This window comes from Pavona decussata, unplaced genomic scaffold, assembly GCF_977016875.1.
Source record: "Pavona decussata unplaced genomic scaffold, jaPavDecu1.1 SCAFFOLD_375, whole genome shotgun sequence".
NCBI lineage: Eukaryota > Metazoa > Cnidaria > Anthozoa > Scleractinia > Agariciidae > Pavona > Pavona decussata.
In genome coordinates this window covers 409,466-424,085 of record NW_028145750.1, presented here as the reverse complement: position 1 = coordinate 424,085, position 14,620 = coordinate 409,466, and the positions used below count along the sequence as shown (strand labels likewise).

The window sequence follows — 14,620 nt, the reverse complement described above, 5'->3', positions numbered from 1 at the left end:
TTACATAAATATATGCTCCTGCTTCTGAAGTCTTCCATTGTGAATTTCATTCCTCGCAAGTAGTTTTCTAACCTGTTTGTTTCTCATTATCATTGACGATTTGCTCATCATAAGCATGAAGCAGAAGAAAATATTAACAAAGTGACGCAGAAAGAATTTAACAAAAGAAGATAAAATTCTAACTTACGGCATGCTTGTTCATCGCATGGCTCTGTCTTTTGAGCAGGTCCCAGGTCACTGCAATTTTTTCCACCATTGGATGGCGGGGGGTTGGTACAGGTTCTTATGTATGTCTTTACTCCTTCTCCACACGTCACACTGCATTCAGAAATCGTCCAGCTACTGTAGCCACCATCCACGGCTTAAAAGGCAATTAAAGATTGATTTTTATTGCTTCGGTTATCACACTCACTATAATATCTCAACATTCTGTATGTAGCCAGCATCCACGGTCAGGAAGAACTTCTATTAGTTCAGTGTAAAAACAATCAAAGATTAATTTTGTTTGCTTTATAAACCGCTGTAATAGTTCATAATTTGTTTCCTCGGCCTTCTTGTTATTCTGTGAATGTAAGCAGTAGTTTCCCATTACCATTACGTTTTTCTTTAAGACATCAACCACGAATAACCGCAAAAATAAATGTTGAGCCATTCAATAACAAAAAAAAAATTGGCAATAGCAGAAAGATGGAATTCTAACTTACGGCATGCTTGCTCATGGCAAGTCTCTATCTCTTGAGCAGGTCCCAGGTCACTGCAATCCTTTCCACCGTTGGATGGCGGGGGATTGGTACAGGTTCTTGTAAGTGTCTTTGTTCCTACACCGCACGTCACACTGCATTCAGAGGCGCTCCACTCAGTGTAGTTACCGTCCACAGCTATAAAGAAAAGCATTGCATCCAATCACCATGAAGAAACGGAAGGCTTTTAACTTTTAACTTTTGTGCTATTTTCCAGCTTCGTAAACTGTATTTTATTTGAGCTTATTTGTTGCTTCTAATTGCATACCGCCATTCCTCAGGTTTCATTCAAGTAGTTTGCAACTGTTCGATTTACCACTTATTTATCTTTGTGTGTGTTTCTCTTCTTCTGAAGCTCAGATACAGTCAAGATGAGGTCAAAACTAGCCATTCGTATTTTTAAGACAGTAAAATAGCAAATTTCTCTTCTTGGAAACAGTAATATATCCCGCTTGTTTGGAACGTTCTCTATAGGCACCTATGCAAAGAAAAAAAGTCTTTTCCTAAAAATAATTTATATGTAATTTAATTCCACTTAGCTTAAAATAACTTAGAAAAAGACTAGGTTAACTTTAATTTTAAAAGATTAAATGGGAAGGGTAATGAGTTGAGTAGTTTTTTCTGTGTTGCAATTGAAGTCCAATGTTTATGTCCTGTAAACAGAGTTCAAGTAGTGTTTAAAACACGAGCAGCAGTGTTTTATCGGCATTTAAACCGCTCGGCTGCGCCTCGTAGTTTTAGACCCGATAAAACACGCGCTGCGAGTTTAATTTTGAACGACTTCAAAAACATTCCTGGAAAAGCGTGTGTCAAGAGAGTTCATAACAATGACTCTTTTGTAAACGTTGGAAATTAGCATACGAGAAAAACATTAAACATCACATTCTAATAAAGAGGAGGTTTTATTAGATTTTAAAACCTCCGCACGTGATTTTTTATTGACCATTTGACATGTTAAACACGGAGCGATCCTATAAGACCAGGCTGAACAGTTCAGACTGTCAATCAAAAATCCCAAACGTGCGTATCGGATTGGTTGATTACCAAAGGTCTTATTTTAGCACGTTCAAGTTCCCGCAACTTCGATTCGAAAGGACGAGACGAGTCGGCGGAAAAGCTGTAAGTTTTAGTTCGAATTATTTTGTTCAAAATCAATCCAACAATTATGGCTACAGGAGAAGAATTTAGAAAGTTAAGTTATCCGTCTATTTTGAGATCGGAAATTAATTTATCGGCTGGTAAAATCTTATCCTTTCGAGATATTTCCGAAATGATTAGTCTCGAAAATAGGTTGTTCTTCTGAAACCGGCTTTCGAGATGGAATCGCTTCGATCCTTTGTGTCGTTTAGTGGGGGAGAGCTAAGTAAAGACACAAAGTCGCGGAAGCAAAGCCTAGAAGAAACAACGGAGCGGGCCACGGAGGAGAAAAGTGAAGTGTCTCAAGCGGCGAGCGATCGCACTCAAGACGACGGAGCTGATAAACTTTTTGAAGTCGGCCTCTCTATTGCTTACTGTATAAACTTAGAATATATTTAGTACTGGCTAATTTTAATACTGATGTGAGAGCCATTGCCATTATCATTTCATCCATAAGATACATGAGAGCAACATCAGGTCGTGTTTTGTTTATATCTTTGGTGATTTTTCGAATTAGCAAATTATGCAAATATGCATGATCACATACGAAATGTGTTTAGATGTTTTTATTTTTGACTTGTGCATAGAAGTTTAGAATTTATTACTGCCACTTCCAGCGGATTAGTAGAGTTAGTTTTCACGTACGTGATCGATAGATACACAAGCGGTAATGAACTTGAACCCAACATGACGACTAGAGCAGCCGTTTAGCGGAAAACATCTGCCAAATTTTGAAAATCCCGCCAGTTTTGGCTAACAACACAGACTCGTTTTGGTTATCGGCATGTTCAGATGGAAGGATACAGATGTCCAGTTCGTCGCAGGCTTCAGTTTATAATGTTTTCGATCTTTGTACTGTGTATTTGGTAGAAGGATTTCGAATTTCGAGGTAAGTTTCGTATAATCTTTCGATTGCAGCAACTAAACTTGATTATTTCCGTTATTATCGTTAATCTCGCTAATTTCTGGTGTTTTACAAGATTTATAATTAGCGTTTAGCTTATTTTTATTGATAAATCAATTCCCTCTTCGATTTTACAAACGATAGTTCTTCTCTCTTTTTTCCTCGACCGTTACCGACGTCATCCACCATTATACTGATCCGTTAGGAAGCCAACAAAGCGCTTCAAAGGGGGCGTGTCCTTCCCTTTTATTGGATCTCTCCGTGTTTAATAGGCTTTTGTATTATTTATGAGTTTTTGGACAATAATTAAGTTGCGTTTCATACACATGTACTGCACAACCTGGTTGATGACATATAGTCGTAGAGAGCCAGGTTGATATATAGGAAACAGTTATTGAGAATGATTATTCAAGAAAGTGACGCAGGCATACTCGGAAAAAAGAAATCCGAGTGCTCCCATCAGGAGTCGAACCTAAGACCTTCCGATTACTAGTTCGGATGCTCTACCACTGAGCTACAGGAGACTCGTGGGAGCTAAGGCCATTAAACTAGGTTCATGTTAAACAGTAATTATAGTAATAATGCGGAAATTTCAACTATCGCCCCCGTCTGCGCCTGCAGCAAGCGCCAGCGTCGCCAAATTTGTATAATGCTGTCTTTTCCAACGAGCTTTGCAGTCTAAACCATGGCAACGTCATGCCAATCTGTGTGTATCTTAGTGATGTGTATCTTAGTGATAATATCCCAGAAGAACTCGCGTGCTGGTGGCATGCCTATTTAACTACTACCCAAAAAAAGTGCAATACAGCGTTTCTTCTGTCATTGTTCTAACCATTGTTATAACTAAAAACCTACTCTTGGGTTGCACAGTCAAATAATCCTGACGCGAAGTTCTTGCAATATCTACAATTAGTTTATGCCACTCAGTCGAGGCTTTTATAAGATCTAAAGTTGTACAGACACAAAGGGACTTCCCTACTCTCCCCAGTGGTGGGTCCACAACTTCGGGAAAGGTAAGGACTCAGAAAAAGGCTATTTGTAGAATTTTGATCCTACTCTTAGGAGCCTGGGACCGACAGCCGAAGTGCTACTTCCAGTTTTTAGGGAAGGAATACTCAAGTTTTCATTTGGCTTATCCATACTAAGGCCCAACTTTCTTAAGCATGTTCTGGGTTTTTCTCTCCATTATTGTCAATTTTTCCTGAGTTTCTTGAAAGGAGAAAAACACAATGACAAATTTTTGTTTGTTTAAATCATGATTAAAGAGGGTCATCATGTGAACCAGTAGGCAATGGGAAACAATAGTTCCCACCTTCTGTAAATAAAGTTGCATTATCATCAGCACCTGGGTCCTTTGTGGTAAAATCTAATTGTTTTAAAGCTACATTTTATATGCTCCATGCTAATGCATAGAAGTGGAGAAAATTCCGTCCCAACTAACTCTGGCAAGAAAAACAAGAACACTAACTTACGACAAGCTTTAGCTAAAACTTCGTCAAATTTGCGGGATAGCTCATCAAAATCCTGGTACATGAGTACTTTTCCCTTTTCACCGGCCATCCGTCTCATGCTTTCCTTGATGTATCCTTTTTTCTTCCAGTTTTTTATGATTCCAATAATCACGATACTCACACCTTTGTCCTGGAAAGAGACAACAACCAATATATTAAAAAGAATTAAAAAGTTGTTGACACTGGCTAAAAAATATATATATATTGGACGTTTCGGCCACTACTGTTGCCTTCTTCAGCAAAGATAAAAATGCAAATATAACGGCGTCCTGCTAGAAATATATACAACGATGTGTGATAAATAAATAAATCACACCTCGACGGAATTTAAAAGTGTAACAGTGGTGTAAGGGTATTGTGAAGACTAAAAAAGATTAAAAAGGCTAAAAACTCTTAATGTTATTGTATATGTTCGGAAGCGCTATATGTTCATTTATGGAGTTCTTATCGCGCACGGAATGCCAAGCCTCAAGAATCAGTCTTTGTCGCCACGCCGATGACCTGTCAATGATTTCAACATTCTCCAAATCTATTTGGTGACCGTGAAACACATGGTGTTTGGCTAACAAAGAGTTTTTATCCAATGTTGCTATGGCCTTTGTGTGTTCTTTCACGCGTGTTTTCAGCGCGCGCGATGTCTGACCAACGTAAACAGAATCACAGTCTTTACACTTGATCTTGTATACGACTCCTCTGGAAGCCTCTTTCTCGATCTTGTCTTTTGGCTTTTTGAGTATGTTGGAGATGGTGCGGATAGGCTTATGGGCAACCTTGATGTTGAAATCTCGAAGAACTTTTGTGATTCTCTCGGAAAAACCTTTGGCGTAGGGCAGGATAACAAATCCACGCTGGTCGGTATCATTCATTTGTTGTTGTCTATTCGGTTGGCAGCCACTGTGAATGAAGTTAACAGGGTAGTTATTAGCGGCGAGGGCTCTCGCTACTCGTTTAGTTTCCCTTGTGACTTCCTCCTCAGTGGAAGGAATGTTCTTTGCGCGATCCATAAGGGTGCGTGCGTGCGACCGAGTGTTTATGTTGGGTATGGTGGTGTGATTTGAAATCAAGGTAACGGTCGGTGTTAGTCGCTTTCCTGTAGACAGATACGGTGATCGAGCCATCTTCTTGTCTGGTTGTTTTAGTGTCGAGAAAGGCAATGGAACCTTCAGATTCTATCTCGATTGTAAATTTGATGTGAGGGTTGATGGAATTGAGATGTGCGTGGAATTCATCGACGTGTTCCCTTTTTAACCTTCTTTTTAACATGCCTGGCTACACACCCAACATTTTTAACCAATATATTCATGTGGCATATATACTTTTTCAGGAAAATTTTATGCTAAAAACAATCCATCAGTCTGGTTGCGTGAAGGGGACTCCAAATAACAAGAAAAACGCTGCTATTAATTTTGAAGCCTCACAATGAGGCTTTGTCGGGTGACCTGTTGTGAAACGTTGCTTGGGACGTGAGGGTAATTACAACTTCATTTCATGTGGACGAAACTTTACACAGAGACTATAAAAACTATATCATGTTCCCACAACAATTACAAGTAGTTATTTTAGCTTTCAATAAGCTGTTATCACATCACCGTTTTCGACTGAACATTTCCTTTTCAAAAAAAAGTCTTCGCATTAATCCTCTGTTCGCAGAAAATAATTAATGCAGTTTTGCTATGCATAACTTTTTAAAAGTCTGTCTACCACCCATACTGTTACCCCGTATCATTGTTAATTTGTCTTTGAATGAGTCTCAAAATTTATCCCATAAAAAATGAGACGTGACGTCATTAATTGCTAATCCATTTCTGTCTGGTATACACAGATTATTTGAGCAATTGTGTTTAGTTTTAACTTTTCCTGTCAACTGTTTCTGTTTATTGAAATTTACTCACTTCTAATGCCTTTGTGGTCTTTTCAAATCCAAGGAAGGGTTTTTTCTTTCTGTCTTTCTTGGCAATGTACGGTTTCCCGTCAGTGAACATAAGCAACAAGTTCTTGGCATCTGGTCTGTCTCCTCCTTCTTTGGTAAACAATTTAGCCAATGCTTTTTGTAATGCAATGTCCGAGCGAGTTCCCCAATCTTTCTGGCCGGGAACTTTATTGAAAATTCCATTCGCTTTGCTTCCCAGATTCTGTTTATTGTGGTACCTTGAGTCGCTAAAGTAAATGTGGATTTTTGTGTAGCGGTCAAAGGTAATGATGCCGTAGTGATTTCCATTAGGAGAGACGCCCCATTCGTCCACCGTTTTTTTGAAGAGTTGCTCAAGTTTCTTGCGGTGGTACTTTGTCATGCTTTTTGATGTATCACTCAAGATAGCTATGTCCATTTTCTGTTTGGGGCATCCACCTAAAAGGAACAGAAAATTTGTTTTTGTTGTTATCATTTCTGTCTTTTTGTTTTTGTCTTTGTTTTTTTCATATTTTGGTAATAGGTAAAGTTTCCGATATTTATCCCCCCTCCCAATACTGACGCAACTAGGCTATGCAGCGAGCATGTAATACTAGAGCATGTACATTGTAACAACAGGAACATGTACCGCACGAAGCTTTCGGCCCATTTATTACCTTTTATCAAGGACACAGTGTCTAATGTAATTGCCTCATATTATAGCATTGTATACAATGATAGTATTATTAAAGAAGTGTTAATTTTTGAAACTTTTATTTTATCCCTGTAATTGATTTTTTAACTGCAATGGTGATTAATAAACTGTCATTACGAAACGGGGGAAGGTACAGTTACAGATCACTATCTGAAAATCAGGAATTGATTCTGGGTATTTTGACATTCTCACCATGGACGGTCCTTTTTACGGTCTCTCATAGTTATCTGTGTTCATCTGTGTCAGGTTGATAATCACTATGCATTCAACATGCATTTTATTTCGAAAGTCACACAGTTCTTTTTACACTTGTTGATTTACGCTACAAAGTTTGCTAACATGAAGAACATGTTAGAAACAAAAAGATTCTTTCATTGTGTCCCAGGTGTTTTTAAACTTTTTTCAGTCATCCCACATAAGATTTCAAGAGCCAAAGAATCGTCGTAAAGGTTAAACACACTACTTATCCTAAGGTCGCTGCTACACATTTTTCACAGATACACAAGCGGCACTTCAAACAAACGTCCTACCTTGTACTTTACAAGTGTCTGAAATGAAACAACCAGAAATCTGTAAGTGGCGAAACTGACTAAATGTTAGATTAAAGCTACCCAACATGACCAACCTGGTAGTTATTAATTCTCTGTGCAAACGGAAGATTGTCGCTTTGAACTAAGTGATAAGAAGGACATATTTTCAGATAATTTAAGCGCAGTAAGTATTGAGAGCAGCGGAAAAGTAGCTGGCTCTTGAAGTCTTTATGGTTCATCTTTTGGACCGGTAACGATTTTAACAGTTTGGTATCTTGTCCGCCTCAATTTGTTAGCAAGGTACTGCGTTTTCACTAGCTTGGTAAACACAGACTTCAAATTTTTTTACGTTTTATTAACAACAACAATAACAACATTAACTTTATTTTTACAAACTGAAAAAGAGGCCTATGTAGCCCGCAGTCAGCAGAGCTATTCTAGGCGGGCTATTTAAACTGACAATATATAGTTAATAGGCTCGCGCACACACACACACAATTAAATAAATAAATGAGCGAATAAATAAGAATAAAAAATAGATAATAATAGTGATAATTAAAGGTTATAACTAAGCCAGGCATACCTAAATTGCAACTGTGAATGGTTTACGTACTTATATACATAAATTGCGTTAGCCTAAGGGGAAAATAGCAGGTCAAAGAGAAAGCTAGTCAGTTAAAATACAAATATAAGCTAGAAAGGTCAATGTAGCTCAAGTCAACATTCATATCCTCAGTTTCAAGTATTTTCAAAAGCAAGTGAGTCAGCTTGCGTTTAAAAGGTGCTTTCTTTAGCTTGCGAAGTTCATGGGGGATACCATTCCATATTTTCGCACCAACTCTGGAAAAAGAAAGTAGCTGATGATTTGTTCTCGCCTGTTTTATATAGAAGCTTCCAGCTACTGAGAAACGAGTAGAATGGAATGAACCTGTTCAGAGCGAGTAAAGAGTTCAGAAATATTGGGAGGAGCACAATAATTTTCGATGTCATGTAACAGAGAGTCAACCAATTTGAAGTAAAGCATTTTCATTGGTAGAATTCCCGAACAGGCACAAAGAGAAGCACTGTGAGATGTATAATCGGAAAAATACATCAGACGAAAAACCTGCTTTTGTAAAATGACTATTTTGTTGAGATGAAAATTCGCGGCTTGGTCTCAAGCAACGAGACCGTAGGAAATATACGATTTGATGAGCGAGCGGTAAGCCTTGCAATAATACCGATACCTTTACTTATTTTCGTGGAAATGTAGTTAATATGGTGCCTCCAGGAGAGATTATCGTCAATGAAAACACCTGGGTATTTCACATATGTCTTACGTTCAAGAGGTACCAATTGTTCCGAGTTATTACGTAACAACTTCTTTCATAGTGATTGTTCACATTGAAGAAAACAAAAAAAATGGGTTTCTTACCCAAAGACAGGCCCACAATGATAATGCTCCAAAGCCACAAAGTGCCCATCACTTTTCAAATTCTAAAAGAAAATAGGCTTGTTAGATTAACATACGAGGGCTATAGAAGATAGTTCAGAGGTAGTTCATTGATTCAAACACTATCCCAAATTTCCCTTCTAAGAATATCTTTTTAAGATGGCCAGTTGGTCCGGTTCGGTGATTTCACCACCTCCTTTGTGGGTTAAAACTTTAGAACGCTATTCAATGATAATGAACTGCTAACCTTATTAATTTATTCGATTCAGTTAATGGTTCAGTAGTTCCCAGCCTTTGAAGTCGTTGCAGCCTCAAGCGTGTCTGTTCTGTGAAGTATTTTCATGAATATATGATAGTTACGAATAGTAGACTTTACACAGTGCTTTTAGGGCCTCTTCATATAAGCCCGGTCGACCGGGCTGGCTCGGTTCCCGAGATCTCGCCTCGCCACTCTTTTCTTTACAAAAATTTCGATGTGTTCATATGAAGTGTCGATGTGTTCGATGAAGGCGGGCTGGCCCGGTTATCGAGATCTCGGTTTTTGCGACCGAGATCTCGGTAACTGAGCTGGAATTTTTTCACACTCCAGCCCGGATACCGGGACTGTACGTGACGAAACATTTTCAACTGCGAATGGCTTGCACGGTCGCTGACAAGTCGAAACGTGGTTCCACAGGTATTTTGGGGGCCTTTTGGACATTTTTGATCTTGGTAACTGGGATTAAATTTCCCATATGAACAGGAGACAAAATTCGTTCCGCCTACCGGGCCAGCCCGGTTACCCGGCTCATATGAAGAGGCCCTCAGTCCCGGTAAGGTCGAGAATTGGAAAGGCCGAGGCAGTGAGAACAACCGGTGCAATCAAATGGAAAAAAGCATGCAATCTTTCAAAGTAAATGGCGACTGCTCAAGATTGTTTCGCATCAGAAAAGATAATGCCCTGACGACTTCAACAATACAAGATAATGAGCGAAAGGAAAAGTTGCAACCTGAACTTAAACTTACCTTCTTTGATGACAGAGAAATAAATGCAAACCAAGGCGCAGGCACTAACAGAAGATCCCTGCCTGAAACTGTCAGACTAGTTGAGGATAGATGCTTCTTCAAATAAATAGAAATTGCTGTTTTCCTATTGGCTGAGTAGCTAAATGTTGTGACAACAATGAGAACTTCTCATAAAGACTCCTTTCAAATGTAAATATTTCACTGAAGGAGATTGACAGCTATTCAGTTGGTCTGCTCTAGTGAATTTGAAGAAAATAACTATAAGCTAAAGCTGGTAAAAACAATGCGATATCTCCATACTTACTAATGTCAGAATAAAACAACGCCTTCCCATCTTACTAAAGTAAACAAAATGTGCTGAGCTGCACCTTTTCCCGCCATGCCATAAATTCCTTCTATTTATTCGTAATTACAAGGAACTGATCAGTGTAAAATTATCAGCTAATCATGCTAATCAGCTAACATTCCTGTGACCTTTTCTTTTACCCCATATACCAAACACACTTAGCAGGATGTCAATGGATTCCATTGGACTTAAAAATAGGGGGGAACTGAAGCTACGGAACTCTACTTGGAATACCGCTCCCTTAGCAGAGTCAGGGAAACTTTAGATGGACGAAAAAAATGTTCAGCAATCGGAAACTTATTTTTTTGTTAGTAACCCAAACTATCTGCTGTCTATTATAAGGTTTGGTGAAGTTCAGTCTGTACCTAACAAAACCTATAACCCAAGTTAATGATCACTTCTTTTTCTTGTCAATTTTTTTTGGTTTAATTTCTTTTGCGATTTGAAACAATGGACAATAGCATCATTGTTCTCGTTTCTAAAATAGCTGGGATATAGACCGTAAATACATCTGATTAATTTACGAACGCGCGTTGGCTAAAATGACCGCAAATTCAGCAAACACGAGCGAAATTATTGTTTTAAAACAACCAAGAAACATTGCTAGACGATTAGATGATTTTTGTGGCCGCTGTCTCTCAAGCATGGTATAATGACTGATATTCCATGGCCACTAGGCCAATCAAAAATCTTGAATGCATTATTTAATGATCCACTTTTTAACAACGTCGGTAATAGTATGGTTATCAAACAATCTGCTATTTTAGCCTCTTTAGAGGGAAACGAATTAATTACGTAGTCTAAAACATTCAACCAAGTTCTTCTTTTTAACCTAATAGCTTTTTAACAAACCGTTTGTTTACTAAAGGTTCACTGAACCCTTTGTAAGAGGTGGTGAAGAAAATTGATAAGATGTCTTCACCGTGGTTAGCCAGTTTGTCTGGGTCAATGATTTTGAAAGATACCTGCGTTGCGGATTAAAAGCTGAGTAGAAGAGAAGATTTCAGGTCTCTGTGGTCGTTAAATTCGAAATGATCAATGAGAAATCGTGCTTTGAAACAAATACGAACGAAATGGCTCGAATCTTAATTTTAAAATTTCCCCCCTTACCTCGTCAATCGAGTTAACTCAGTTGCAAATTTTAAGGCCTATGTGCGCCATTAAAATGCTGTTCCACTTTTATTACGAACGTATAAATAAGTTAAAGATATTAAGCGTTACCGGTACTTTACCACCCTGGCCATTTTAAAATTACATATGTCTTTAAAATACCAATATTTGTGGTATCTTTAACATGCTCCTTTGTGGTGAGTGAGGTGTTAATATAGAATGCAAGATCGCAATAGAAAAAAAAGTGAATAGAATTCATTCAAACGCATGGCTGAATTCATTTACGTCTCAAAGTTACCGAACCCTTACAATCCACAGCTGGCGACACGCAATTCCCTGAAAAAGACACTAGCTCCTTTGGGATAGATTTTTAAGTTTCATTTGCAATCGCCATGAGGTCACGAACAGTCGTTTTGCAGTTTTTCAATAGTGTTACTAAAAAGAGCAATTCTGGCAATGTCTTTCCAGTTCAATAGCCTCTCCTCTTGAGCCGCTTATTTGCATACCTTCATTTATGAATACGCGAAAATGTATTGAATGAGTCCCCCATTTGGGTGATTCTTCTCCCTGATTTCAGAACAGAAACGTTTGTTCCCGTTATTGCAGTATGCCGCTACGAAATGGATTTAATGAAAATGAGCTTTATATAACAACATATTAGAGCTGAGTGTACTACATTTCACTAAGTTAAGGTAGAAAAGTAACTAATACTTTTATTAATTTTTTCATGCTTTACATTGTAATCTTAGCAAACCGTTTTCCTCCTGAGTTCTTCTTAACTTAGTGCCTTTATAACATAGGTATTTTAGGAACAGTCTCTATGGAAGAATCTAGTAGAATGAGCAATACAATGTAAACAAAAAGCAATTGAACAGCAAGCTTTCTACTCAGTTCAAAAGGTCGTTGAGGGGAAAACGGAGGCGTTTTTCTCATGTAAATAAGTCTATGGAAACGGAAATTGATAAGATCGGTTCCCACAATTAGCTGGGAGAGTTCATTGACGTTCAAAGAAATCTCCCCCATGGATCAAGTGGTAAACTGAATGGGTATTCACGGTAAAGCCAAACAATGATTATTAATTCTCACCTGTGGTTTTAAATTATGAGTTTGTGCCAGGATAACTGATTAAAGCGACAGCTTGACGCCAAGAAAATTGATGCTAGAACGGTTACAAACAAAATTCAAACGATAACCGACCAGGTCTCTGCTGTCACAATGTAAAACAAAAAATGCAGCGTTTTAAATATGACTCATTTTCGTGGACGCAAGCTTGACTTTAAATTAGCAGTCACTTCAAAGCTCACATAAATCGTTTGTAGCTAGTCTCTCCAGCCTTCTTTGTCGACTATGCGACTCGCTGTGATTTGATACATTTTGCCACGCTTTCCTCTATTCATACAAAAGAGAAGAATCTTGCACTTCTGAATAAATAACTTTTTGCTCCTAAGGATAGACTTTTTTTTTGTTGTTCTACGACTTGAGATCAAAACATTTTTGCCTCGTTACGAACGACAAATTCATCTGGAATCCCAAACCAGTAACTTCCAAAACCAATAAGCTGGATATCAGAAGTCATTAATACGCATGATTTAATTTAAAACTAAGCTACACGTGACAATCCGTGAATGGGTTGAAAAATTAATGGTCCAAGGTCCAGTGATCTCAAAGTAAAGAACTCTTCATGCGTGAACAATTTATTATTTTGAAATTTGATCGTAGTATTGAATAATTTTGGATACGGTTCTACGAGAAAATTCAGCGCTATCGAGCAGTCATTAAGCTTTGAATAAAGTTTGTCACACTTTTTTCTTAGTAGATGGAAACAGATCACAATACCTTTCAGGCGTTTAGAGATGAAAAGTCCCTAAGGCTATTATTGTCATGAAGATGAGCATGTTTTTATCGTGGCCCCTGGACTGACTGAACATGCGTAATCTAGGAATACCTTCTAGCAAAGACGCTTCCATCAGTCACATTGCTCGACACCGTTTACAACAAAACCACACGATCGACTGAGGCCCTGATAGATACGTTAAGTGGAGGGTCTAACCACAGTTCGGAACCCGTTGTTACCAACAACTATGCAACTATGTCTACGTTACAAACGGCTAATTGACAACATCAATAAGACAGGGAACAACAATAATAATAATAATAATCTGTAATAATTTATTTCTGGCCCATTACATTAAAATCTCAATGCTCTTACAATACCAAAAAACAAACTGACTAATTTTCTTAGCAATAGACAAACGTTTAATAACAAAAGATTTTGGTATCATTTTAAGATAAAGACAAGAAGCTGTTTTCAGCTTATATATTTGACTGCGTGCTGCGTAGGCCTACAATCTTTTAGCAGTGATAACCTCCAATAAGACAGGGAATAATAATAATAGTAATAATAATAATAATAATAATAATAATAATCTGAAAAAGCGCCACAGACTCCTAAGGTGGCCTCACAGCCACCCTATTAAAAGTTCGAGAAATTGTCCCATGTTCACCATCGTCTTTGGAGACGGAGGAATACGATCTATATAATATTGTCTACTGAGGAAGCACAGTTCACTTCCCCGTAATGATGACTTCTTCTCAGGTTGTCGAAAAGTCACTGAGTCGGTATCATGACAACAATCACCCGGACGATAGTACGTACTGTCTTATGATTGGATTCCTGAGTTCAAACCATTAACACGAGAAACAGAAGCTTGTAGAATGCGCAAAGAAAATCAGTAACAACAGAAAGCAACCCCCTCCCTTTTTAATTATTATTTCCGCCAAGAGGTTATTGCTGTGATAACAGCAAGTGAATCAAAGGATTCTGTGAGCCACCTCATGGATGAATATGTAGTGCAGAAAGGGAGACCATGAAGTTGGATATTGCTATTGGTTAAATATTTGGTTCATCTACTCTGATACTATTAATTAAGTCGCCATTGATCACCGCGCTAATTTTCGCCGAGTAAGTTTAGTTCACTAAATTAGCAATCGATCAGCAAACAACCGCATGTGCAGTTCAAAAGTGCAATTTACATACATTCATTTATACTTTTTTCGTCCTAAAAGTAACAACATTCCTTTTGTCTAGAATACTTATAATTCTTAATAATCGAATAAACAGACTGGTTGCGAGTTAAGAATCCCCCCCCCCCAAAAAAAAATGATAATAATAATAATAATAATAATAATAATAATAATAATAAATAATAATAATAATAATAATAATGATGATGATAATGATAATGATAATGATTATGATAATAATAATAATAATAATAATAATACTAAATCATAATAATAAC

The 14,620-nt window shown here is 37.8% G+C and overlaps 1 protein-coding gene across 1 annotated transcript in view; it reads right to left on the bottom strand.

Annotated features, from left to right (window-relative positions):
• Nucleotides 1–9,921, bottom strand: part of LOC146452249 (uncharacterized) — a 42,015-nt gene extending 32,094 nt beyond the window's left edge. Inside the window, exons 1-7 of the mRNA XM_085098082.1 lie at nucleotides 9,863–9,921; nucleotides 8,840–8,901; nucleotides 7,426–7,443; nucleotides 6,185–6,639; nucleotides 4,254–4,422; nucleotides 705–878; nucleotides 188–361 (exon numbers count right to left, since the gene is read on the bottom strand). Of these exons, the coding sequence (XP_084954208.1) occupies nucleotides 188–361; nucleotides 705–878; nucleotides 4,254–4,422; nucleotides 6,185–6,639; nucleotides 7,426–7,443; nucleotides 8,840–8,888 (1,039 nt within the window). The 5' untranslated portion in view covers nucleotides 8,889–8,901; nucleotides 9,863–9,921. The remainder of the gene's footprint in view (nucleotides 1–187; nucleotides 362–704; nucleotides 879–4,253; nucleotides 4,423–6,184; nucleotides 6,640–7,425; nucleotides 7,444–8,839; nucleotides 8,902–9,862) is intronic.
• Nucleotides 9,922–14,620: the final 4,699 nt, after the last annotated feature.